General features: G+C 45.0%; 1 protein-coding gene across 5 annotated transcripts in view; it reads right to left on the minus strand.

Moving 5' to 3' along the window:
• Positions 1–26,847, minus strand: part of GNAL (G protein subunit alpha L) — a 264,809-nt gene that overhangs the window by 153,365 nt on the left and 84,597 nt on the right. For 3 of the 5 annotated variants that reach the window (XM_049901260.1, XM_049901263.1, XM_049901259.1), the window contains exons 2-4: positions 14,512–14,584; positions 13,729–13,783; positions 13,461–13,580 (exon numbers count right to left, since the gene is read on the minus strand). In XM_049901260.1, the coding sequence (XP_049757217.1) occupies positions 13,461–13,580; positions 13,729–13,783; positions 14,512–14,584 (248 nt within the window). Of the gene's footprint in view, positions 1–13,460; positions 13,581–13,728; positions 13,784–14,511; positions 14,585–14,887; positions 15,182–15,567; positions 15,604–26,847 lie in introns of those variants that run through there. The other 2 variants (XM_049901262.1, XM_049901261.1) reach the window with 2 other exon arrangements.

Here is a 26,847-nt window from a genome sequence, read left to right on the forward strand (position 1 = left end):
ATTACACCTCAACACACACACAAAAAAACATAACCAAACCCAGTGCTGTTAAGTTGTTTCCGACTCATAGCGACCCTGTAGGACAGAGTAGAACTGCCCCATAGGGTTTCCGAGGAGCGCCTGGTGGATTGGAACACAAAGAAAACAAAAATCCTCACAACTGGATCAATAAGCAACATCATGATAAATGGAGAAAATATTGAAGTTGTCAAGGATTTCGTTTTACTTGGATTCACAATCAACGCCCATAAAAGCAGCTGTTGAAAAATCAAATGACACACTGCATTGGGCAAATCTGTTGCAACGTACCTCTTTAAATTGTTTACAAAAAGGAAAGAAGTCACTTTAAGGACTGAGGTGTCCCTAACTCAAGCCATGGTGTTTTCAATCGTCTCACATGCATTCGAAAGCTGGACAATGAATAAGGAAGATCGAAGAAGAATGGATGCCTTTGATTTATGGTATTGGTGAAGAATATTGAATATCCCATGGACTGCCAGAAGAAACCTGGAAAACCAGGAAACCCTGGTGACATAGTGGTTAAGTGCTACAGCTGCTAACCAAAGGGTCGGCAGTTTGAATCCGCCAGGCGCTCCTTGGAAGTCCTATGGGGCAGTTCTACTCTGTCTTACGGGGTCGCTATGAGTCGGAATCGACTCAACGGCACTGGGTTTGGTTTTATTTTTTGGTTTGGCCAGAAGAATGAACACATTTATCTTGGAAGAAGTATAGCCAGAATGCTCCTTAGAAGCACAGATGGTGAGACTTTATCTCACATACTTTGGACATGTTATTAGAAGGGACCAGTCCCTGGAGAAGGACATCTTGCTTGGTAAAGTAGAGGGTCAGTGAAAAAGAGGAAGACCCTCAATGAGACAGATTGACACAGTAGCTGTAACGATGGGCTCAAGCATAACAATGATTGTAAGGATGGTGCAGGACTGGACAATATTATATTCTGTTGTACACGAGCTCGCTATGAGTTGGAACAGACTTGACAGCACCTAACAACAGCAACAATTATGTATGTCTGTAGCAAACTAACAATTTAAGGTAAAAATGACATTCTCTGTTTTTCTAACACTGTGAAACTGAGTTTGTAGAATAAGGGCCCATCCTGAATTCTAGCCAAAGCTTACTGTTCCCTCAGACATGAAATGAGGCTGCTATCCCAGAGAATGGATCCTGCCTTTGTAATGAGGATGGTGTTCTACAAGGTGAGTCCGAGAGCAATTCGAGGGCCTGCCAGTCCATATTCCAAACCTGCAGTGTGCCTCGCCCCACTCCCCTTTAATGAATAAAAACATTTCGATTGGATTGGGTGGTCTATGTCCCACCTCTTAAGTCTCAATCTACTTCCCAACATCCACCTTCTTCTCTAGCTAAGCTGGTTTCTTCCCACATGATCCTTAGTTCTTGCTGCTTAGCTTATGAAAACTTTATGCACCCAGGAAGATCCACCACATCAACTGTCATCTTCTCTCTAAATGGCTACAGAATTTCCAGTCTTTACCACGTAAGTTAGCATTAAATTACATGATGCCTAGTGTTCATTAACTCTATGTTACATATTCATCTGGTCTCTTTTACTGAGTCATAAGTTTCTTGAGGCCAACAATCACAACTTATTCTCTCTGTATAACTCATTATCCTAAGCACTGTGTTGGGCATGTGTGAAGACTTGATTTTAACACACATGTGTTCAGCATAACTACACGTTAAATGCCGTGGCAAGCAATGAGGAGGGTCCTAACTGCAATAAATGCACGGTTAGTAGCAAAGTTTATCATGATTAATCACCATGTGAACTTTCAGAATAAAAGAATAAAAAACAAACATTTCAAATTATGACACACAAATCTGCTTTCTAAGTGAGTCTAGCCTTGTTAACTGGAGGGACTTAAAAAGGGACAAATAACATGTTTCCTTAGTCATTTTAATCAATCAGCATTAAGTGAATGGTTACTAAGTGCTTGAGAGTAACCTTCTGCAAATGAATATTTAAATAAGGACAATACTTAAATACAGCATACATAGTGTGTTATTGGGGATTTTGGTTCTTCAGGTAGAGGAAAAGAAGCAGGGGGCTGGGTTTTAAAGGAGGTAGAGCATGGGCTGGCAGAAAAGGGGGCCAAGGATGTGGTGCACAGGTAAGCATATCACCCAGGAGGGAAACTACAGGTCTTTCTTGGGTAGAAACTCAAAGCAGATCTGTGAAAAAAGAATACGAGTGGTAGGAAGAGAATGGCTTAAAGCCAGGAGGGAAGGATAGACAACGGGTACAGAATCAACAGGAACCTTGTGTGCGGTCTCTTAGAGCACACTGCAAAGTGAGAGAGAGGACCTGTAGCATGGACCCCAGAATCATCCCAAAGACCTGCCAGACTGAACCGGAGGGTCAAAATGCTCTCCAAGTGCTCTGAGTGGCTCATCTGCTCGGGTCAACGGCACCTTTGTGATCCTCCTCAGAGTGAGGAGGTCTGCAGCCTCCATACTGGAGAGCATTCAGACTTAATGGGTGGCTACTTCAAACATTCCACACTGCCATCAGCCTGCCTGCTACAAACAGTCCACACTGCCATCATCAGTGACTGCCACAAACAGTCCACACTGCCATCATCCTGCCTGCCACAAACAGTCCACACTGCCATCACCCTGCCTGCTACAAACAGTCCACACTGCCATCATCCTGCCTGCTACAAACAGTCCACGCTGCCATCATCCTGCCTGCTACAGTCCACACTGCCATCATCAGTGACTGCCACAAACAGTCCACACTGCCATCATCCTGCCCGCTACAAACAGTCCACACTGCCATCATCAGTGACTGCCACAAACAGTCCACACTGCCATCGTCCTGCCTGCTACAGTCCACACTGCCATCATCCTGCCTGCTACAAACAGTCCACACTGCCATCATCCTGCCTGCTACAGTCCACACTGCCATCATCCTGCCTGCTACAGTCCACACTGCCATCATCCTGCCTGCTACAAACAGTCCACACTGCCATCATCCTGCCTGCTACTAACAGTCCACACTGCCATCATCCTGCTTGCCACAAACAGTCCACACTGCCATCATCCTGCCTGCTACAGTCCACACTGCCATCATCCTGCCCGCTACAAACAGTCCACACTGCCATCATCCTGCTTGCCACAAACAGTCCACACTGCCATCATCCTGCCTGCTACTAACAGTCCACACTGCCATCATCCTGCTTGCCACAAACAGTCCACACTGCCATCATCCTGCCTGCTACAAACAGTCCACACTGCCATCATCCTGCCCGCTACAAACAGTCCACACTGCCATCATCCTGCCTGCCACAAAAAGTCCACACTGCCATCATCCTGCTTGCCACAAACAGTCCACACTGCCATCATCCTGCCTGCTACAAACAGTCCACACTGCCATCATCCTGCCTGCTACAAACAGTCCACACTGCCATCATCCTGCTTGCCACAAACAGTCCACACTGCCATCATCCTGCCTGCTACAAACAGTCCACACTGCCATCATCCTGCCTGCCACAAACAGTCCACACTGCCATCATCCTGCCTGCTACAAACAGTCCACACTGCTATCATCCTGCCTGTTACAAACAGTCCACACTGCCATCATCCTGCCTGCCACAAACAGTCCACACTGCTATCATCCTGCCTGTTACAAACAGTCCACACTGCCATCATCCTGCCTGCCACAAACAGTCCACACTGCCATCGTCCTGCCTGCCACAAACAGTCCACACTGCCATCGTCCTGCCTGCCACAAACAGTCCACACTGCCATCGTCCTGCCTGCCACAAACAGTCCACACTGCCATCGTCCTGCCTGCTACAAACAGTCCACACTGCCATCGTCCTGCCTGCTACAAACAGTCCACACTGCCATCATCAGTGACTGCCACAAACAGTCCACACTGCCATCGTCCTGCCTGCTACAAACAGTCCACACTGCCATCATCAGTGACTGCCACAAACAGTCCACACTGCCATCATCCTGCCTGCTACAAACAGTCCACACTGCCATCATCCTGCCTGCTACAAACAGTCCACGCTGCCATCATCCTGCCTGCTACAAACAGTCCACACTGCCATCATCCTGCCTGCCACAAACAGTCCACGCTGCCATCATCCTGCCTGCTACAGTCCACACTGCCATCATCCTGCCTGCTACAAACAGTCCACACTGCCATCACCCTGCCTGCTACAAACAGTCCACACTGCCATCACCCTGCCTGCTACAGCCCACACTGCCATCACCCTGCCTGCTACAGTCCACACTGCCATCATCCTGCCTGCTACAAACAGTCCACACTGCCATCGTCCTGCCTGCCACAAACAGTCCACACTGCCATCGTCCTGCCCGCCACAAACAGTCCACACTGCCATCGTCCTGCCCGCTACAAACAGTCCACACTGCCATCATCCTGCCTGCTACAAACAGTCCACACTGCCATCATTAAGTATGCTGGCATTTTGTCTCAGCAGTGAAACAGTTTCCATAACATTGATTTTAATGTCAAATTTTATTTGATAAATATTTACTTGGCAGTTCAGGCTCGATAATGTCACTATACTAATAAGATTACATGCAATGACACTTTATAACTGACTCCTACCCAGTAAAAGAGAGTAGGAGATAAAAAATATGTTAAAAAGATTTGTCTTTAAGGACTCTGCTAGTTGTGGTGCCACACTGGCTGGCCCCCCGGGGATGGGAACTGGTGGGCTTGGGCTTGGGAGCAAAAGGGAGTGTCTTCGTTCCAGTCTTTTATATGGTCAGGTTTTACACCACATACAGATATTTTCTATTTAAACAAAAAGAAACAGAACTGGAAAAATGAAATCTCTCTGTTCAGTAAGAATTTATGCATAGAGTTGATTGAAATCAATCTATCTGCCATAATAAACGACACGATAAAGGAAGTGAGGAATTGGTTTAAGGGGTGAAGTAAGCATAAAACAGTTTCATGGATGACATTCTCATGCAAAACTAAAAATAAATAGAGGCAATGCTTGAAAGGAACCTCTCAGGAGCAAATTCATCTCTGTCTCTTGAAACCTGAGTGACTGTTGTCACAAACCACAAGTGTTGACTCATTTAAGTCTTAATTTCGCATAAAAATAGCCTCCTCACACTACTGCTTCTACTACTTTCCAAGAGAGAGCTGAAGAGTTCAAAATGTTTTCTCTCAGAATTACATAAAACTAGAAATGATAAAAACAAAATGTTCTCATACTAAGATATTTTTAATGCCACTTGTTCAGAAAAGAGCAAGTGTCCTTAGAAGTGAGCGTCTCCTTTGGTGAACCAGGCAACAGATGTCCTCAACACTCAAATTCAAGTGAACTTTGAAGAGAAGTCTTTTTTGTTAAGACTCATGTCTTCAAAGGATCTGAAGTTTTGATGACATCTCATTCAAGGAGTTAAAAAAGTATGTTGCCTTAGTTACTTTGTGATCCTTAAGTTTTATTTCCTACGAGGTAAAGTTGTTCTGTATCAAGTTCCAGTTTCCTGGTGTGCCGATGAGGATGGGACAGTTAATCTTCCACAGGCTTTTTTTGGAGTATGGAATGATACACTTTTGATGACATGTAAAGCAGCATCACGACTGATACACACTCCATTTTATTTTCATTATAGCATTTAAAAATAGTCAGAAGAATTGGGCAACAGCTTTTTCCCTTAAGTATTTATCATGGATAAACATATTAGTGTGCTACAACTAATGTGTAAAAGTTCTGATAAGAACAGGATATTTATTGTCTTAAAGTATATTCCTCAAACTTACATATGAATTACAAAGGGAAAAAGGTTCCCTAACGGTGGAGAAGCCTTGCAGCCCCACCTTAACGAAACGATCAGCATTAATGTAACAGGTACAGTGAGAAGGCACCATATCCCTTCATGCTATTCCTACCAAAGTCTGTGAACCAAAGCTAATCATGAGGGCGTTCTACAAAGCAGATGTCAGGCCAATGTCATACAGGAGAAAGGAAGGCTGAGGAGCTGCTCTAGGGTAAAGGAGAAAGAAGAGTTAAATGTGGTGCTGGATGCTGAATTGGGTCACTGATCAGAAATATCATCCTCGTTTTTGGCACTATTATTTAACTATATTATTGGGACAATTGGTGAAATCTGAAAAAGGTTTGTAGATTACATATAAAAAAATTACATACAGTACTGTATTAATGTTAGTAATTCCCATAACTGTACTGCGGTTATATAGGTAGATCTCTTTTTTCTTAGGAAATACACACTGAAGTATTTACAGACAAAGTGGCATTACGTCTATAACCGACTCTCAATTGATTCATTAAAAAAACATGCCACAACTGGACTAAACCAAAAGCAAAGAAGCTTCCTGAATAAACTAAATGCTTCGAAGCACAGCAAAGTAGAGGCAGGAGTTTGGGGACTGTGGCTTCAGGGGACATCTAAGTCAATTGGCAAAATAAAATCTATTAAGAAAACATTCTGTATCCCACTTTGAAGCATGGCATCTGGGGTCTTAAATGCTAGCAAGAGTCCATCTAAGATGCATCAATGGGTGTCAAGCCACCTGGAGCAAAGGAGAATGAAGAACACCAAGGATACAAGGTAATTATGAGCCCAAGAGACAGAAAGGGCTACATGAACTAGAGACTACATCATCCTGAGACCGGAAGAACTAGATGGTGCCCGGCCACAACTGATGACTGCCCCGACAGGGAACACAACAGAGAACCCCTGAGGGTGCAGGAGAACAGTGGGATGCAGACCCCAAATTCTCATAAAAAGACCAGACTTAATGGTCTGACTGAGACTCGAAGGACCCTGGCAGTCATGGTCCCCAAACCTTCTGTTGGCCCAGGATAGGAACCATTACCAAAGACTAGTCGTCAGACATGGATTGGACTGGACAATGGGTAGGAGAGAGATGCTGATGAGGAGTGAGCTACTTGCATCAGGTGGATGCTTGAGACTATGTTGGTATCTCCTGTCTGGAGGGGAGATGGGAGGGTAGAGGGGGCTAGAAACTGGCAAAATGGTCACGAAAGGAGAGACTGGAAGGAAGGAGCAGGCTGACTCATTAGGAGGAGAGTAAATGGGAGTATATAGTAAGGTGTATATAAGTTGATATGTGAGAGACTGACTTGATTTGTAAACTTTCGCTTAAAGCACAATAAAAATTAAAAAAAAAAAAATGTGCCAGTATAGACAGACTGAGATAGTGAATGTGGCAAATGTTAGCTATGGATGAATCTGGGTGAAGAATATACGGGAGTTTTTATTATTCTTGCATTTTTTTCTAAGTTAATAAAGTAAAAATAAAAAGTTAACATTTATTAATAATGCCATTATGATAATATTTCAAAGGAAAAAAGAAGAATTTAAAATAAAGTATCTTTATCGATGCTCTAGTATGGCTGATTTATCTAACTCAAAATACTTTATTATAATGATAAAACTTCCTTTTAGTATACCAGATGTGCAGCATAATAAGCATGGTAGTAACTCCCAATGGAGTTTCGTCCCCCCTAATAGTTTGACACTGGCCACATGAGGCCTGGAAGCAGGTTACTGGCAGAGAAAATGTCCTTTGTCCAAAGACAAACTCCCAGAGCACCATTCCAGCGGCAGATAACAAGAGCAGCCTCATTAGGAAGCCAGGAGTCATCTTTCCAAGAGAAATTGCATGTGTTGCTGCCTGGCTGATACCTGAGTGCCCCCTCCATCGCCCTGAAGGAGTGGTCCTCACTCCCGGGCCAGGCATACAGGCCCTTTTGAATCTGGCCCACTCTGCACCCATGGTCGATCCCTACCTGCACTCAGCCCTCATGGGAGGTGTCCTCCCCCTGCAAGGGCTTGTACACATCTCTACGCCCACTTCTTCTCTTCACCCAAGTAAGATTCAGCTCAGGATGAAGCTGGTTGGGTGGTGTCCCTTCTCTGTGCTCCCAAAGCTCCTGTAAACACCTGTAATGTAGCACTATCGAGGCATCACCTTGCTTGGTTTGTAAGTCCTCTGCAGACAGTAAGCACTTTGAAAGAAAGCACTGTTCCTCAGCCACCTCGCTGTCTGCAGACACTCAGTAAATCTGTGGACTGAGTACTGAAGAAGCTTGTAAGGGGCTAAAGGGCCCTCTCACAAGTCAGCCTGACTTTCTTGCTCGGTCCACAACAGCACGTTCATCCTTAGTTTAGGAATCAAAGCCTTGAAGATCGTCAATCCCATTCAGGCTGTTATTTACAGACTATTGTGAAAACTGACCCATAGAGACCCCTATTAGTCAGAATTCGCTTGATGGCAATGGGTTTGGGTTTTTGGTTTTGTCATGAAAACCAAGGAGCCCTGGTGGCGCAGGGGTTAAGCACTCGGCTGCTAACCAGGTTGGCGGTTCAAACCTACCAGGCGCTCTGTGGGAGAAAGGTGTGGCAGCCTGCTTCTGTAAAGATTACAGCCTTGGAAACCCTATGGGGCCATTCTACTCCGTCCTACAGGGTAGCCATGATTCAGAATTGGCTAAACTCCCGTCGTTGCAGGTCCTCAGTGGCCATCAGACTAAAATGCCTCTAGGGCCTCTATAGCAGTGTGTTTCCAACACACACCAATGTGCGAATCTTTAAAACATTACTTTTACAATGCCCTGTAGAACCAATATGGCAGTTTTGAGTCTAAATACAGGCACTCTTCACTTCCAGGAAACCTCAAAAAGAAAGAAACGATAAGAAACCAGATGTGCAAATGAGAAAAAAAAAATACTGTTCACTTTAAAAAGAGTCTTTCCCACAATTTTTTTTAAACCAGAGAACATATCCTAGGACATTTATTTTATTTGCAAAATTCAAAATGCTGATAACCTTCCTGAGAAGCCACTTATTACCCGAAATGTGAAGTGCCCCAGTGTCAGCCCCCCTTGGGGGTAGGGTTTTAGGATATGGCTCACCTCTCCATTGCTAGATGGCAGGAAGCAAGGGTATGCTGGGGGGAGTACTGGGTTCAAAGAATTAGCCAGAAATATGCCAGAATTCGTGGCAAAATTGGGGCAGACACTCAAGCCCCAGGGAGCAAGCAAAAAAAAAAAAAAAAACCCAAACTAAGAAAAGATCCAGCCAATCCAGGTTAGCTCTAGGCAGCCTCAGAGCACCTGTGGTAGGTAGATCATAATGCCAGAAGGGTGGGACAAGGATCGGCCAGGATGGGGGAAATGAGGATGACCAAGGTCACTGTAAGAACACCTGACTGAAAACAAGGAGAGGAGGAGGAAGAGGGCCCAAAACAGGGGCTGCTGCTGATGGAGATCAGGTCCAAGTCAGCCAGCCCAGATGCCTGGCAGAGCCCTCACCTGGGGCTTGTGCTCTGAGAGGCAAAGAGACTGCAAGACTCCAGCTGGGGGGCAGTCAATGGCGTGGCCTCCCTTTCAGATAACTGGGGTGCTCCCACCAGGAATGCTGGAGGTATTAGGGACTTCAGCTCTTAGGCATGGACCAGAAGATATTTCTATAATGGATTTTGAGACAGGGGCATAGTGTGGGATCGGGTGGGAGTGAACCAGAGGGAGCGGCCTATGTGGTTGGCTGGCATTCAACTCAGACCCCTGGGGTCTTGGGCAGATGGACTAGGGGAGGCTTGGGTGGGCAGAGTCAGCACGGGGGCAAGAGGGTGGGGAGGCTGCTTGCCCACTCTGCTTTCCCCCACAGAACAGTGATTAGGACTTCAAAAAGCACCTCCGGGGCCAGGCTTTGCTGTAGGTATTAACATGCTTCTTCCTCGTAACCACCTCACGAAGCTGGGATCGGCCCGGTTACGGATGAAAAGACAGACAGCGACGAAATCATCTGTGTCAGCTCACCTGGCGAACGACAGGCAGTGCTGGCCTCAGGCCCCGGCTGGCCGCCAGGGCCACGCAGATCTGAGGTCCTGGGGGATGCCCCCACGTGCCGCCCCTCCGCCCAGACAGGGCACGTATCTACCACATGCCTGGTATCCGTCAAGTGAATTCTTAAGTTTAGACTTTTTCACAATGAACTATCTTATTTCAAATTCTAAATTAATATTTTTCTAATTTTTCCTTTCTTAAATTGAAGAACTCTGAAATTAAATTTTAATGTTAAGATACACTGGGTTCAAAAGTTATTTTATATCTATAGGAAAATAAACTTAGGACCCTCAAAGAATTGGATTGTGATATTCAAACATTTTCTTAAGAAATCAATCTCAAAGAAGTACTGTATTTAGTAAATTAGCATTATAATATGTTTACTATTAAAATACTTGATTTAGCTCTATTTTTATGATATTAACAGAAAACTTACATTTCTTTTAAATAAAAATTAATTTTTCCAAATGTACCTATGTCACTAGTATATAGTCAAATTTGTCTTGTCATCATTCTTAGTGACGATAAGAAAAATGTAAATCCAATCATGATAATTACATCATTATATTATACAATATAGTTCCCATATTATTATCATATCCTGGGTGGCACAAACAGTTACGTGCTGAACTATTAGCTGAAAGGTTGGCGGTTCAAATCTACCCATCTACAAGTTTTTGTGTGAACATATATTTTCAGTTCTCTTGGATACATATATACATGTGTATGTGTACATGTATATTTTTTCCAAGGTATATCTATATCTATTAAAAAAAAAAAAAAACCTGCTGCCACTGAGTTGATTCTGACTCATAGCGACCCTATAGGAGAGCAAAACTGCCCCATAGTTTCCAAGGAGCGCGTGGTGGATTCGAACTGATCATCTTTTGATTAGCAGCTGTAGCATTTAACCACTATGCCACAAGCGTTTCCTCTATATCTATAGATATATCTATACAGCTGTAGGAGCCCCTGGGTGGCTTAAACAGTTAAATGCTATACCGAGTTGTCTTAAAAGATGGGCCTGGCAATCTGCTTCCAAAAGGTCACAGCTTTGAAAGCCCTGTGGAGCAGTTCTACTCTGCAAGCACAGGGTTGCCATGAGTCAGAATCAACTTGACAGCAACTAACAACAACAATAATGCTATGATATAATTATACTATTATTATGAGATTATAATAATGTCACCTAATAATACAAGTGACAAGAACATTTAAGCGCACCATAGGATAAAAGTCACTGAAAATTGTGTGCATGTTAAAATAAGAGATAGCATTTCAGAAGGAAGATTACATTTAGACATTAAATTTCTTATTTAAGTAACTCTAGGCTATGTGACAAATGAAACACATTCTCATTTGACACGAACATAGGTGCATAAGACAACAGACGATTAGGCTTAAAAAATACCAATAAAACTAAAAAAAAAGTATTACCTCTGAAAAAGCATTATTGTCATATTTGTATCTGCTGGTTCCCAATTTTCTTTTATTTTACTGATAATTAATTGTAGTTTCTGATAATCCTTTTTAAGTAGCCTTAACATATCTATGAAAATATGTGCATCCAAAGGGAATGGTTTCTTGAGTTTTATTTTTTATTAAAAAAGTTCACGATTAAGCTCGAAAACCACTTTCACAAAAAAGATGTTTTAGATTCTTTAGGTAATAAACTGATGGGAGTTACCTACTGTTTCAGAATTTTGGACTGAATATGGCATTCCTTATCACCTGTGAATCTGTCGTGAACAAAAGACGATACGAGACTAATTAAAAAAAAAAAAGCAGTTGCCACTGAGTCGATTCTGACTCAGAGCAACCCTATAAGACGGAGTACAACTGCCCCACAGGGTTTTCAAGGCTATAAATCTTTATGGAAGCAGGCTGCCACATCTTCCTCCTGCAGAGCAGCTGGTAGGTTTGCATCACAGACCTTCTGGTTAGCAGTCAAGCGCTTAACCCCTGTACCACTGGAGCTCCTATGGGACTCATTAATACATCTTAATTCTAATTTCTCGCTGTATGCTAAGAATAACTTTTTCTATATCAGAACCACATGAGATGTTTTAAGGTGATTTTTGAGCAAACATAACATGTTTGCTCAGATACATGTTGTATAAATGTCCCAATGTGAAACTGAATGGGGCTGTCATTCCTGCTTGCAGTTAGGGCTCTGCAGTTTCAGGTGGCTTCTCCAGTATGTAAAATATTACACAGTGCTGGAGGACACCTCACAGCTCTGTTGTAGACACTGCAGGGTGTGCTGGGGCTGTGTTTTGCCCATCCTCCCTTCCCTGGCCTCCAAGTTATCTCTTTACCCTCCTCCAGGTCACTCCAGTTAAACACCAAAAAAAAAAAAAAAAAAAAAAAGCCCATTGCTGTCAAGCGGATTCTGACTCATAGTAACCCTACAGGAGAGCGTAGAACTGCCCTGTAGGGTTTCCAAGGAGTGGCTGGTGCATTCGAACTGCTGACCTTTTGGTTAGCGGCTGAGCTCTTAACCACAGCGCCACCAGGGCTCCAACGCTAGTGAAAACAATTCACCCACTGGGCCAACATCACGTCAAGCCAGACGCCTGGGCCCCTCTTCTAGCCAGCTTGCTACCCCTTACCCCTGCTTTTCAGATATTCTAGAAATTAGAAGTTCTAGCTCCACTGGAACGCGTAACAGAAGCAAAACCACATTAGAAGATGCGAACGAAAGCTTTCTATAAATAGTAATTCTTTATCCGTCACCCCAGTACAGAGCCCACTGGACAACCCTGGGCTGCTGCAGAGAGCAAGGTGAGCAGGCGGTGACCCCTCTTCCGTCCGAGCGGGGACAGCTTCTGCCTGTTGGCACATAAACTTTCCTTCACAGACAGGAGTCTGAGAGTGGAAAATGTCCCAAAGCCATTATGCTAGGCAATAACAACTCTGAAACAAAGGCAATGACAGGTGCACACATACACGTGTACAAGTATCTTTTGGCACAACTGTAACAAAATAATTTTCTAAGAAATATACATGCTTTATCAAGCTACTAAATAGCAATGTTAAAAAAAAAATCCACCACTGAGGAGAAAACATATACATATATATCCCTTTTGCCTAAGCAATACTGCCATCAAAGTGATTAGGAAAATGGTCCTAAATAACACAGGTGTGAATAAAACTGCATTTTTATCATTATAGAACAAACATTACAAAGAGGTCCATGTTACTATTTATAGCACTATTCTCTTATTTGACTGAAGGGTGTACATGGCCTGAATAAACCAGTTCTGTTCTTTGTATTATTCCCATGGAGGCAATTATACAACATAGGTATTTTTCTCCACTCCTGTAATTTCTACTCTTTTGTCATCTGTGAAACTGATTATCAACCTCACCAACACATTCACAAAAGCATTTCCTACAATCCTATTGCTCTTAGTCTTTTTCACAAGTGAAATATTTTGGCATGGAAGAAGCATTTCACTTAAGCATTCAGAGAGCTGGATTTCAAGGGACACTAATAATGAATTAGTATTAGCACTGATTCTCAGTAAGCAACTTCATCAGAAGAAGTTCTGTTTTTCACCATTTAAAATATTTCTGTAAGGGTTTACTTACCTGGGAATATTCAAAGTCAGTGATAGGGGCAATGCTCTTGATATAGTCTGATCGAAATTGGTTCTCAGGGTTGGCCAGCGGAACAGGGGGTATTATAGTGCTCATCGCCGAAACAATTGTCTAAAATGGAATAAAGAGAAAATACATATTTAGATAACATTTAGGCTTTCTGTATGATAATCTAAAATATGTAATTTCTGTCTGAACAGTTCTAAAGCAAACTACTTAACTTTTTTAGTAAACAAACATTAAAAATAAAAGTCCTTACCACGATAGCATCTTTAACATTTTTCCGGATGTCCAGAATTTTCTGTTTCTTCTCCCTGTATTAAAGGAGAATTGTTATTAATTTACCTTTAGCATTGACCTGAATCAACTGAGCGGGATCTTAATCTCTAGCTGCAGGAACCGGCTACAGTGGCTTCACAGGAGGTCAATACGACCCCCACGTCAGCATCTGCAAAGTTTTTACCTGGGAGAGGAAACCATCGCCTTTTCCAGTTTGTACTCATTTATTTCCCGAACATATTTTCACAGGTTCTATTTTGAGCGCAGCTTAAAAAAGTTGAATGCACACACTATAACCTACAGTTTTAAACAACCACACAGTTTACACACAAACATGGTGAAACTGTTATGAATATTGCCTATAAAAACAACTATACAGTAACACTTGCAAATATATTTTATTTGAATCTATCCATATGTTGATAGCTATGAATTTAAATAAATGCAAACAAATGATATTATATGAAAAAGTATATGTTGAGGTATTAGAAAAGTGCTCAGAGCAAGACCAATACCCCAAGTATATCTAATAAATTATATTTTGTTAAACAAGTGTTTTTTTTTATTTTCGAGGGGGAACTAGACACTACCAAAAAAGGATCTGTCTAAATATACCAAATCCAACAAGAACTCTCCACCCCACCCCAACAAAGGTCTATTCAATTGTGAAATTAACTGTTTCGAGAAAGCCCTTCTGTCTGGGAAGGATGTGGAGAAAAGTCACAAAGTTTGTATGCAGTTAGGAAGCAAAATCATTCCTTACTCTGGATTAAATCCATTGACGTGCAGAATCCTCATTTGTTTGACGATAGTGCTTTTCCCAGACTCACCTGCCCCTGCAAAGGAACAAAAAGAACGCTGCAATCTGTATCTCCATACCGTCGCCATCTCTCCCTGCCAACCCAAACCGAGCAGTTATGCTACCCCGATTTGGGGCTACTGACACACTGTACATACATTGTCGGAGCTAATTCTTGGTTTGGGGGACTTGCCCCTGGTTGCCGTGGCTGGGTCCGAGCTGTCCCTCCCCTCCCCGTCCCGCCCCTCTCAGGTTCCGGTCCGGCTCCAGGTACCGGCGCTGCGCTCCGGGTGCCTGTGCTGCGCCCTGGGCGCGGGGCCGGCTGGCACCCCCGCCTTACCCAGCAGCAGCAGTCGGTGGGTCGCTTTATAAGCGAGTCGCTCTTTCTGCAGCTGCTTCTCAATCTTTTTGTTGGCCTCCCGCCGCTCCTTCTCATCGACACCCTGGTCTTCTGTCGTCTTGTTGTTGCCCAGACACCCCATATCTGCCCGCTCCGTCGGACGTCAGGCACAGTTAGGAACTCGTGCAAAGTGCAGCAGATCGGTGGAGACCTGTGGGTCCCCGCAGCGGCTCCTTTCTACTCGCTGCTGAAAGAGATGCTTCGGTCTCTGGGCGCTTTTGGATCGCCGCAGGCGTCCCCTCCCCGCCCTCCCGTCCCGGCCGCAAACTCCCGACCGCGGAATGGAAGGAAGATGCCCAGGGAACACGCTTCAGAAGGAGAATTTTTAATAAACGTGGTGGACCGTTACAGACAGGGCACAGCGATGGAGACGCAGGCAAGCGCGCCGGGCTCTGTGGAGCAAGGGGGCGGCCGCTTTCTCCGCGCCCGCGCTGCTCCCGCCCGCCCCGCGCGCCCCGCCCGCCCCGTGCCGCCCCGCGCGCCCCGTACCGCCCCCAGCCCGACTCGGCACCGCCTCCTCCGGCTGTGAACTGGAGCGCCAGGGTTGCCCGCCGCGCGTCCCTGCCGCCGGACGGCCGCCCACCCCGCGCGCCTGTCGGGCCCCGGGTGATGGCACTGACCCGGGTGCTGCAGGGGTCCGCTGCGTTCCGGGCGCTGCCTGGGCCTGCGCCTCGCGGCCGCCTCGGCACGGGCAGGTGAGGGCGCGCGCGGGTCATGCATATTCTATGAGGGAGGAGGATCTGTAAAAGGTTTGCCAGTCAGCCTTTGTTCTGGTAATTTTCTTGACAATTCCAGCTCACCCACGCCACCGCCTCCCTGAGCCTCCTGTCTTCACCTCCAGCCCCCGCTTTTCCTTTGCAGTTCTCTGAACAGCTCCATTTCTTTCTAGAAGTCACTGTGGCCTCGAACGTGGCATTTTGGTGGACGGCCGCGCCAGCAACAGGTTGATGCCTGTCCGCAGTCGTTACTACTGGGCGGCCAGTCCCGTGAAGGCCACCACCAGCCCTAGACCGGTCGACGGCACGGGCCGCCTCGGCCAGGCACTTTGATTTCCCTCTGCTGGAATCCCGGGGAGGACCAAGAAGATGACTCCGAAGTCGCGGACGCTGAGCAGAGGAGAAGTCGCTCCTCCGTGTGGATTGCTGTTGCACAAATGAATGGTCCCTGCGCTCCGCGGGCACTCCGCACTGCCCACCTTCCAGCGCTGTTTTCCTTCTAATCCCTCGGCTTTTCTCCAAACGTCAGCCTCTTTCCTCGCGTTCAGTATGTGGCCTGGCTTCGGCCTTCTCAGAGACCACACAGCCCTAGGAACTCTCTTACCCAAAACTCCCCGCGGCCAGATGTCCCTCCACCTGTGCTAGGGGAGTGGTCCCTCACAGCCCACCTCTGGCTGCTCCTCTCCTGCCTCCTGTTATCCCCTCTGTCTTCAGACTGCCTTGTTTTCCTCCAGCAAACAAACGCCTTCAATGCTGGCTCAGCTGCCAGGCAGCGGAGACGGAAAGGTCTTCCGCGCTGGCCTGCATTTCCTAACCTGCTGTTCACACCTCCACCAGGCAGCCTGGCTTGGACCCACACCAGATACTGCAGATCCTCTCCCAGGGGCTAGGCTTGTCAGTGAGCTGTGGTCCTCACCCACCTGACCTCTGTGGAGAGGCCCTGGCGCCTAGCTGAGATTCCACAACTGTCCGGTTCCCTGTCTGGCCAGTGGATCTCCAGCCCCTCTGGTTCTACAGCCTTTCTTCCCAGCACAGCTCTCCTGGTGGGCTGTGCACTCCCACTCCTCACAGCCTTACTACGTCCACCTCAGATTTCCAGCCCAGCTCACTCTCCTGTCCACTGCACTGCTGCCACACACACCTCTGCCACCACATCGCAGAGGGATCTGAAGTCCAGCTTGCCCTGGCTGAGCTCACCCTCCACTCCCCCACCTTCAACCTGCCCCTTCTCTCTGCTCTCTCTGAAACAGGGCTGCAATTTTCAAACCAGAACTAGGGTGTCATTCTAGACTCCGTTTTCTCTGACAAACCCAGATACGTGCCCTGTTGGGTTTATTCCTAAGTATCTGTCCTGTCCCTTCCACCCGCCTGCCTCCATCTGGCCTAAGCTCACTACTTCTAACCGGGATGTCAGCAGTGGCCCAGCCCTGCACAGTGTTGCCAGTGACACTACAAATCCAGCCACTTCACTGTCCCCGCCATCTAGACACCCCCCAGGCATGGTCCTTCAAGACTGGGTGACTGTCCATCTCCCAGCTTCAGCTCTCACGTCTCTCCTCTTTCCAGTGCCCGCATTCCCCCCCCCCCCACCGCCCCACTACTTGCAGTTATCCTGAATACCTAGATCCAACTTGGGGCGCAGTACACACTGCTCCTCTCTCGAGGACACACTTGCCGCTTCTTCACTTGTCTAGTTCTCAGTGACCTTTCCAGCCCCCAGCTGACCCCCACTCCCTCCACAGCTGCGGTTGGGCACCCCTTCTTAGTGCCGCAGTGCACCCCACCATCTCAGCCATCACTCATGCAGTAGCAATCTGCTCACTGCTCTGTCAGAACATGGCTTGACTGTGGGCTCCTAGAGGGCTGGGCTGATCTGCCCCTTGAACGCAGACCTGTGCCCAGGTCAGAGCCTGGGGGCAGAAGGTGCTCTGCGAATGTTTCCCAAATGGGTGAGTGAACTCCAGAAAGCCAACGATACGTCCTGCTCAGGTGTGGAGGCTCATGAAAGGAATTTCATAATCAAGTGTTAGGTTCATAAAATATTTGTCCAATTTAGTGCTATTTTGAAAATGCAAATACATTTTAAAAACAAAAGCAATAAATTACTCTTCTGACATAGGCAGAAGCAAACATACCTTGTCATACTCTACCCTGAGCTAGGTTAAAATCTGCAGCTTTGTGGAAGACTGCTCAGCAGGGTTATCACACCTCTCACCACATGACTGTGGTAACACTTAGATTCACACATGGCGATATCAACCCAGCCTGCACTCTGCCTGATGGGCACTCGGCAGGTGAGAGAAAAGGATATTAAAAAAGCAGCGTAGCAGGATATTTACGAGAATTTGTCAAAAATCTTTCTGCCAAGATTTCTATAAGTTGTTGAGGGGAAGAAAAGAGGACAAAACAAATTCCATGAAAACTTATAAAGGGAGAATGAAGTTAGACCCCAGAAGTCACACTGATACTCAGTTACTGTAAAAAAGGAGCAGAAGACGTCTGCCTGTTCAGATCTGCAGTTAAGGTTAAAGGTAATTTTTATATTCGGAATTTCAGCAGGATTAGATAAACAGGTATAATGAAAAACATACCTTAATATACCCAGTAAATTAATAAAGCAAAAATGTCGCTTTGAGGACTTAGGTGCACCTGACCCAAGCTATGGTATTTTCAGTCATCTCATGTACATGCGAAAGCTGGACAATGAATAAGGAAGACCAGAGAAGAACTGATGCCTCTGAACTATGGCGCCGGTGAAACATTGACTACACCGTGGACTGCCAGAAGAAAGAACAAATTTGCCTTGGAAGGAGTACACCTCCTTAGAAGCATCTCATGTACTTTGGACATGTTATTAGAAGGGCCCAGTCTGTGGAGAAGGACATCAGGCTTGGTAAGGTAGAGGGTTAGGAAAAAAGAGGAAGACCCTCAACGAGATGAACTGACACAGTAGCTGGAACAATGGGCTCACGCATAACAACAATTTTTATCTTTTTTCCTTCTCAGTGCCTCCTAGAAATAATCTCTGTAGACTATTTTCTATTTTTAGCAGCAGAAACCACTCAATGACTTAATTACAATACATGTTAAAAATAGCGTGGTAAATGTTTTCCATTTTTTAAAAAGAGCAGGGAAATTTTGAAAATTCCCCCCCTTTTATACACAATACTCTGCTAGTAAATATTCCAGAATTTACTGAAATAATTTATCCCCTTTTTTCTTACGCTTTCAACCAACCAAAAAACCTGATGCCTTTGATTCGATTCCGACTCATGGCAACCCTTTAAGTTTCAGAGTAGAATTTCCCTCCATAGAGTTTTCAATGGATGTGATTTTATGGAAGTAGATCACTAGGACTTTGTTCCACAGCACAGCTGGGTGGATCTAAACTACCAACCTTTCCGTTAGTAACTGAGGGTAAACTCTTTGTGCTACCCAGGGACCTACTCTATCTTAGTTATCTACTGCTGCTATAGTAGAAATACCACAAGTAGGTGACTTTAACAAAAAGAAATTTATTCTCTCACAGTTTAGGAGCCTAGAAGTCTGAGTTCAGGGTGCCAGCTCTAGGGAAAGTCTTGTCTCTGTCTCTGTCGGCTTTGGGGGAAGGTCCTTGTCTCCTTCAGCATCTGTGGGTCCAGCATTGAAGATCTCCATGTGTCTTGGCATCAGTCTTCCCCTGGGTCTGGAAGGTTCTCAGCACAGAGATCCCATGTCCAAAGAATGTGCTCCGCTCCTGGCTCCTGGTGTAGGAGGTCCCTCTCTGCTCCCTTCTCTCTCATCTCTTATAAAATAAACGCTGTGACTTAAGCAAGAATGATGCATCCTGCCTAATTAACATAACGAAGATAACCTAATCCTCATTAACATAACCTAATCCTGCATCATTAACACACAGAGTTCAGGATTTACAACACAAAAAATAGAGGATAATCAGTTCACAAAATGGAGAACAACCACACAATACTGGGAATCATGGCCTAACCAAGTTGACACATATTTTGGGGGGATACAATTCAATCCAGGAAATATTACTTCAACCAAAGTAACATTAAAGAGCCTTCAGAAATGCCTTCCATAAAGGACAGCGATGCTGCCTTGATTAACTAACAACAGCTCTCAACACCAGCCTGACAATGGATCAGGAGGAAAGGCAGATTGTCTCTGACTCTACCCTTTGCCCAAAACTCAGGCCTGATATATCCCTGTTAGAATACTCCACTCAGTGTCATAGGTAAGAGTTTAATTATTATATTAAAATTTGCTACCAAATATGTTTAAAAAATATCAAAAATATAAAAAGCTGTAAAGCAGAACAGGTGAAATCTGCAAACAGAATGAAACCACCAATGTATTCGGTGGCATCACTAGAACTGGTGTCACCCAGTGTGGTAAATCATGGTGTCACCCCCCATGCTAATTACCACCCTATTGTAGGTAAAACACCAGCAATTTTGACAAAGTCAGAGACTATAAAAACACCAGCAGCAACGAAAACAACAGCATGTGCTTGTAGTGCAGGCAGATGAAACCACGTGCTTGGAAGCGTCACTGTAATTGGATAATAATGACAGCTCGGATTGGAGCACATCAGAAGGTGCAAAAAGTAAATTAGCAAAGATGTTTATTTAGGTTTGTAGGTGTATCGATACACGTAAGCTGGGTTTACAAAACTTTTGGTTGTTGTTATAACTAACTACAGGGGTATTTTTTACAAAAAATAATAAATTTTTGTTGAAACACTGCAGTGTTTCAGTATGCAGTGTTTCATTTTGGTGTCACCTACCTGACAGTGTCACCCACCTGACAGTGTCACCCAGTACATTCTGCACCCCCCACACCCCACAGTGATGCCACTGAATATATTACAGTTCAAAAATAAGTGAAGGCCATCAAACTGGGCAAGGTTATGAGGCAGGGGTGGTCAGCAAAGGCAGGTCTCTGAATTGTTAGTGTATAGCAGTAGAAAACGCACACATCAAAACTGCATTTAAGACACACTTAAAAACCAGAGATCAAACAAGAAGTTAAAGGAAAAGCAGGAGGCCACATTTGCAACAGTTAAGTTGGCATCCCCACCTATGTAATTCTGCACTTTAACCTGAAATCTTGTTGTTAACAGCGGTCAGGCTGGCCTCGACCCATGGCAACCCCATGTACAACAGAACTAAACGCTGCCTGGTCCTGTGTCATCCTAATGATCAGCGGCGATCAGGCCAGACTGTTGTGATCCACAGAGTTTTTGTTGGCTGATTTTCAGAAGTAGACTGGAAGCAGAAATAGTCTGTCTTAGTCTGGAAGCTCCACTGAAATCTGTTCGGCATCCTAGCAACACATAAGCCTCCAGTGACAGATGGCTACAGCCGCACACGTGGTGCATCTGCTGGAAATCCAGCCTGAGTCTCCTGCAGGGGAGGCGAGAATTCTTCCCCCGAGCCGCCACTGCCCTCCTTTTAACCTCAAATAGCCTAGCAAAATATTGTACCGTAGCAAATACCCAAGTACACGTTTAATTGGTAGGTTTTAATACTGATGTGAAGTTTCAAAAATAGTCAACCCGTGTCAAGGAAATGTATTTCATTACTAATGATCAAATATCAGAAAAAAAAAAAAATCTTAAGGAATATTTTATGGTAAAAAATAGTTTCAGCACTTACAGGTGTGTGATGGTTAAGGTTGTGTGTTCACTTGGCTGGGCCATGATTCTCAGTTGTTTGGCAGTTATGTAATAATGTAGATTGGCTGTCATGTAATGATGTAGTTTGGCAATTACATAATGATGTAATTTGGCAGTTATATAATTATGTATTCTCCATTTTGTGATATAAGGTAATCACCTCCATGATGTGGTCAAGTCAATCAGATATAAGAGGAGTTTACTCAGGGTGTGGTCAGCATCAATATATACGGACGTTCTGGCAAAGCTCGCTGGCTTTTTCTCTCTGGAGGCTGCATTTGGCTTGTCATCATCTCACCTCCGGTTCTTGGGACTAGAGCCAGTGGCCTGCTATATCAACTGCTAATCTTGGGATTCATCGGCCTCTGCAGCCTGTGAGCCAGCAGCCTGCCATCTGACCTGCTGATCTTGGGTTCATCAGCCTCTGCCACTACATGAGTCAGGAGAAGCCTCCAGCCTGAGGCCTGACCCATGGACTTGGGACTTACTTGCCAACTTCTACAGAGGTGTGAGCCGTTTCTTTGTGATAAATCTTTCTTTCTCTCTCTCTCTCTCTATATATATAAACTGCTGACCTTTTGGTTAGCATCCATAGCTTGCCATAGCTCTTAACCACTGTGCCACCAGGGCTCCATATATATATATACACATATATATATATACATACACACATACATACATATACACACATATATAGTAAGGATGAGTTTTCTAAACTGGGTCTCAAGTCTGCTTAGTCTTAAAGATATTAATAAATCTGCTTCAGTACTAAAGAGGGCACTGCTAATCCACGGCATGATGTGGCAATAGAAATTGCCACCAATTAATCAAGTATTGAAAACAAGCAAGGCTCTGAGTGGTTGCATGTTTTGATACTTTTCTACAATTATGTCAGAACTAGAAGTATAAGGAAGCTGGTTGGTTGATCTTTGTTAGACATAACGGTGAAAGAAAGAGATAAGCTCAGGGCTTCAGACTCACAACTCAAGCACAGCATAAATGACCTCAAAGTTGCCACTTGTGCCCTGAAAGAAACCCTATGTCTTGTGGTAGCAGAGTTGATACTGCCAAAAACCAAACCCATAGTCTTATCATAAGAGTGGCTGAATTACAATGTGAATTGGATTCCCAACCTTGAATGCTGTCTGAAGTTAAAGTGAGAATATCGACTGAAAAGAAATAGGATCCTGAAACTTGGGATGGGGACATACGGGCAGATAATCAGGAAGCCGAACCCCTAAATTCCACCGAATCACTCCTGCCAACACAGCCAACCCTCTCACTCCCACAGGAAGATATTATTCCATCTTTGTTTGCTAAGCCACCCTCCCCAGTAAAATCATTAGCTCCTCCACCACCACCTCGTGAAATTAACCAAGCTGTGTCTGAAGAGCCTTTGCCTGAGACAGCCTGGGGCAGCATCTGAGTCCTCACATGGGACATTGCCTGAGTCATATGCCTTACAAGACATTGCTGAATGTTCTCAGAACACATCCCCACCACCCATTTTTGCTTCTAGAACCATAGCTAGACTTAAGTCCAGGAAAGCCCCAAAAGGTGAAGTGCGAAGTGTGACCCAGAAGGAGGTATGCTACACTCCAAAAGAACTGCTTGACTTTTCTAATATGTACAAACAGAAACCTGGGAGATATATATAGGAATGGCTATAAAGGCTGTGAGATAATGGTGCAAGGAACATAATATTGGATCAGTCTGAGTTTATAGATATGGGCCTACCAAACACAGATTCTTCATTCAATGTTTCAGCTCAGGAAGTTCAGAAAGGAGCTAATAGTTTATTTGGTTGGTTTGCTGAAGCATGGATAATGCGGTGGCCTACAGTAAATCAAGAAAGGCTTAGGGAAACTGGCATGTTAGAGTGGATTTATTAGGTTAGACTCATAGACCAACCCACAGAGTGCCCAAAGGACACACCTTTTATCACAACTGTGAGGAACAAATTTGTGAAGGGAGCTCCAGCCTCCTTGGAGACTGCTATGATTGCTGTTTTATGTAAATCAGATTTGACAGTGGTAAATGCCCTAATTGAATTAAGACACCTAACTACAGTGGGGCTGACTGGACCCCGTGGTAGTAGGGGCCAAGCGGCTGCACTTAATCGACAAAGACAAGGTTGGCATGGTTACCGTAATGGACAGCAGAGTCACAGCAGTAATCAGAATAGTCTGACTCATATGGACTTATGGCATTGGCTATTTAGTCATGGTGTTCCTAGGAGTGAAAGATGAAGTTAAATCTGCTAAATATTTACTTGATCTGAACAAGCGGAAGAATTCTAGGTTAAGTGAATGACAGTCTAACTCGAATCACCAGACTAGAAAGTCATAGCCTGTCATGAATTGAAATATGCCTTCCCAAAATATGTGTCAACTTGGCTAGGCCATGATTCCCTGTATTCTGTGGTTATCCTCCAGTTTGTGATTTGATGTAATTTTCCTCTTTGTATCTCTGTCTATGGTTAGAGCAAGATTAGGTTATGTTAAAGAGGATTAGGGTGGGATGTAAAACCCTTACTGAGGTCACATCCCTGATCTGATATAAAGGGAGTTTCCCTGGAGTGTGTCCTGTATCACCTTTTATCTTAAAAGAGATAAAAGGAGAGAGAAGGGAGCAGAAAGATAGGGACCTCATACTACCAAGAAAGAAGCGCTGAGAGCAGAGTGCATCATTTGGACCTAGAGTCCCTGCACTGAGAAGCTCCTACGCCAGGGGAAGACTGATGAAAAGAACCTTCCCCTAGAATCAACACAGACAGAAATCCTTCCCTGGGAGCTGGCACTCTGAATTCATACTTCTGGCCTCCTAGGCTGTGAGAGAATAAATTTCTGTTTGTTAAAGCCATCCACTTGTGATATTTCTGTTATAGCAGCACTAGATAACTAAGACACGGCCCTCAATCAGTTCCCAGACTTGAGCCAGTTAACAGACCCACAACCCCTTGAATGAGGGAGGCCGGGTCCACTTGAGGAATGACTGCACTAGACTACCAAAAATGTATACTGTTAATCTTTCTCCCAGCCTTCCCCAAAGGGATTTACAGAGTGACTGTTCACTGGGGAAAAGGATATAATCAGACTTTTAGGGGATTACTGGATACTGGCTCTAATATGACACTAATTCCAGGAGACCCAAAACATCACTGTGGTTCACCAGTCAGAGTAGGGGTGTATGGAGGTCAGGCTACTAAGGGAGTCTTAGCTCAGGTTCATCTCACAGTGGGCCCAGTGGGTCCCTAAACCCATCCTGTAGTGACTGCCCCAGTTCCAGAATGCATAAATGGAACAGATATATTTAGTAACTGGAAGAACTCCCACAATGGACCCCTGACAAGTGGAGTAAGGGCTATTATAGTAGGAAAAGCCAAGTGGAAGCCATTAGAATTGCCCCTACCTAGGAAAATAGTAAACCAAAAGCAACATGGCATTCCTGGGGGGATTGCAGAGATTACTGCCACCATCAAGGACTTGAAGGATGCAGGGGTGGTAATTCCCACAACTTCCCCATTCGACTCGCTTATTTGGCCTGTGCATAAAAAACAGATGGATCTTGGAGAATGACAATGGATTATCATAAACATAAGCAGGTGGTGACTCCAGTTACAGCTGCTGTTCCAGATGTAGTTTCATTGCTCAAGCAAATTAATACATCTCCTGGTATCTGGTATGCAGCTACTGATGTGGCCAATGCCTTTTTTTTCTCAATTCCGGTTATGTTTTAATTCAGCTGGCAAGGCCAGCAATACACCCTCACTGGCCTGCCTTAGGTGTATATCAACTCTAAAGCCCTATGTCATAATTTAGTCAGCAGAGAGCTTGATCACCTTTCCTTTCCACAAGATGTCACAGTAGTCCATTACATTGATGAGATTCTGATTGGACCTAGTAAGGAAGAAGTGTCAATGACTCTGGACTTATTGGTAAAACATTTGTCTGCTAGAGTGTGGGAAATTAATCCCACAGAAATTCAGGCACCTTCCACCTCAGTGAAATTTCTAGGGGTCCCTTGGTGTAGAGCATGACAAGATATTCCTTCTAAAGTGAACTAAAAAGAAGGCACAGTGCCTTGTGGGTCTCTTTGGATATTGGAGACAACATATCCCTCATTTGGGTGTGCTACTCTGGCCTATTTATCAAGTGACTTGAAAAGCTGCTACTTTTGAGTAGGGCCTAGAACAAGAGAAGGCTCTGCAACAGGTTCAGGCTGCTGTGCAAGCTGCTGTGGTACTTGAAGTGTCAGATGCAGACAGAGATGCTCTTTGGAGTCTTTGGCTGGCCCCTATCGGTGAATCACAGCACAAACCATTAGGATTTTGCAGCTAAGCCCTGTCATCCTCTGCAGATAATGACTCACCTTTTGAGAAACAGCTTTTGGCTTGTTACTTGGCCGTGGCAGAGACTGAATGCTTAACCATGGGTCACCAAGCCACCATGCGGTCTAAGCTGCCCTTCATGAACTGGGCATTGTCTGACCCACAGAGCCATAAAGTCAGATGTGCACAGCAGCACTCCATCATTAAATGGAGGGGGTATATACAAGATTGGGCCTGAGGAGGACCTGAAGGCACAAATAAGTTGCATGAGGAAGTGGCCCAAATTCCCATGGCCTCCACTCCTATCACATTACCTGCCCTCTCCTAGTCTGCACCTATGGCCTCATGGGGAGTTCCCTATGATCTGTTGACTGAGGAAGAGAAAACTCATGCCTGGTTTACAAGTGGCTCTACACTATATGCAGGCATCACTTGAAAGTGGACAGCAGCAGCACTACAGCCCCTTTCTGGGACCTCCCTGAAGGACAGTGGTAAAAGGAAATCCTTCTAATGCACAAGACTTTGAGAAGTGCACCTGGTTGTTCACTTTTCTTGGAAGGAGAAATGACGAAATGTGTGATTGTATAGTGATTCATGGGCTGTGGCCAATGGTTTGGTTGGATGGTCAGGAACTTGAAAGGAACCTAATTGGAAAATTGGAGACAAGGATGTATGGGGAAGAGGCATGTGGTTAGGTCTCTCCAAATGTGACAAAGAAGTGGAGATATTGTCTCATGTGAATGCTTACCCAAGGGTGACCTCAGCAGGGGAGGATTTTAACAATTAAGTGGATAGGGTGATGCATTCTGTGGAAACCAGTCATCCTTTTTCCCCAGCCACTCCTGCCATTGCCCAATGGGCTCATGAACAAAGTGGCTGTGGTGGCAGGGATGGAGGTTATGCCTGGGCTCAGCAACATGGACTTCCACTCATCAAGGCCAACTCGGCTGCAGCCACTGCTGAGTGCCCAAGCAGCAGAGACCAACGCTGAGTCCCGGATATGGCACCAGTCCTTGAGGTGATCAGCCAGCAACCTGTTGGCAGATTGATTACATTGGACCACTTCCATCATGGAAAGGGCAGCGCTTTGTTCTTACTGGAATAGACACTTACTGTGGATACGGATTTGCCTTCCCTTCATGTGATACTTCTGCCAAAACTGCCATCTATGGACTTA

This window comes from Elephas maximus, chromosome 11 (assembly GCF_024166365.1).
Source record: "Elephas maximus indicus isolate mEleMax1 chromosome 11, mEleMax1 primary haplotype, whole genome shotgun sequence".
Taxonomy (NCBI): domain Eukaryota; kingdom Metazoa; phylum Chordata; class Mammalia; order Proboscidea; family Elephantidae; genus Elephas; species Elephas maximus.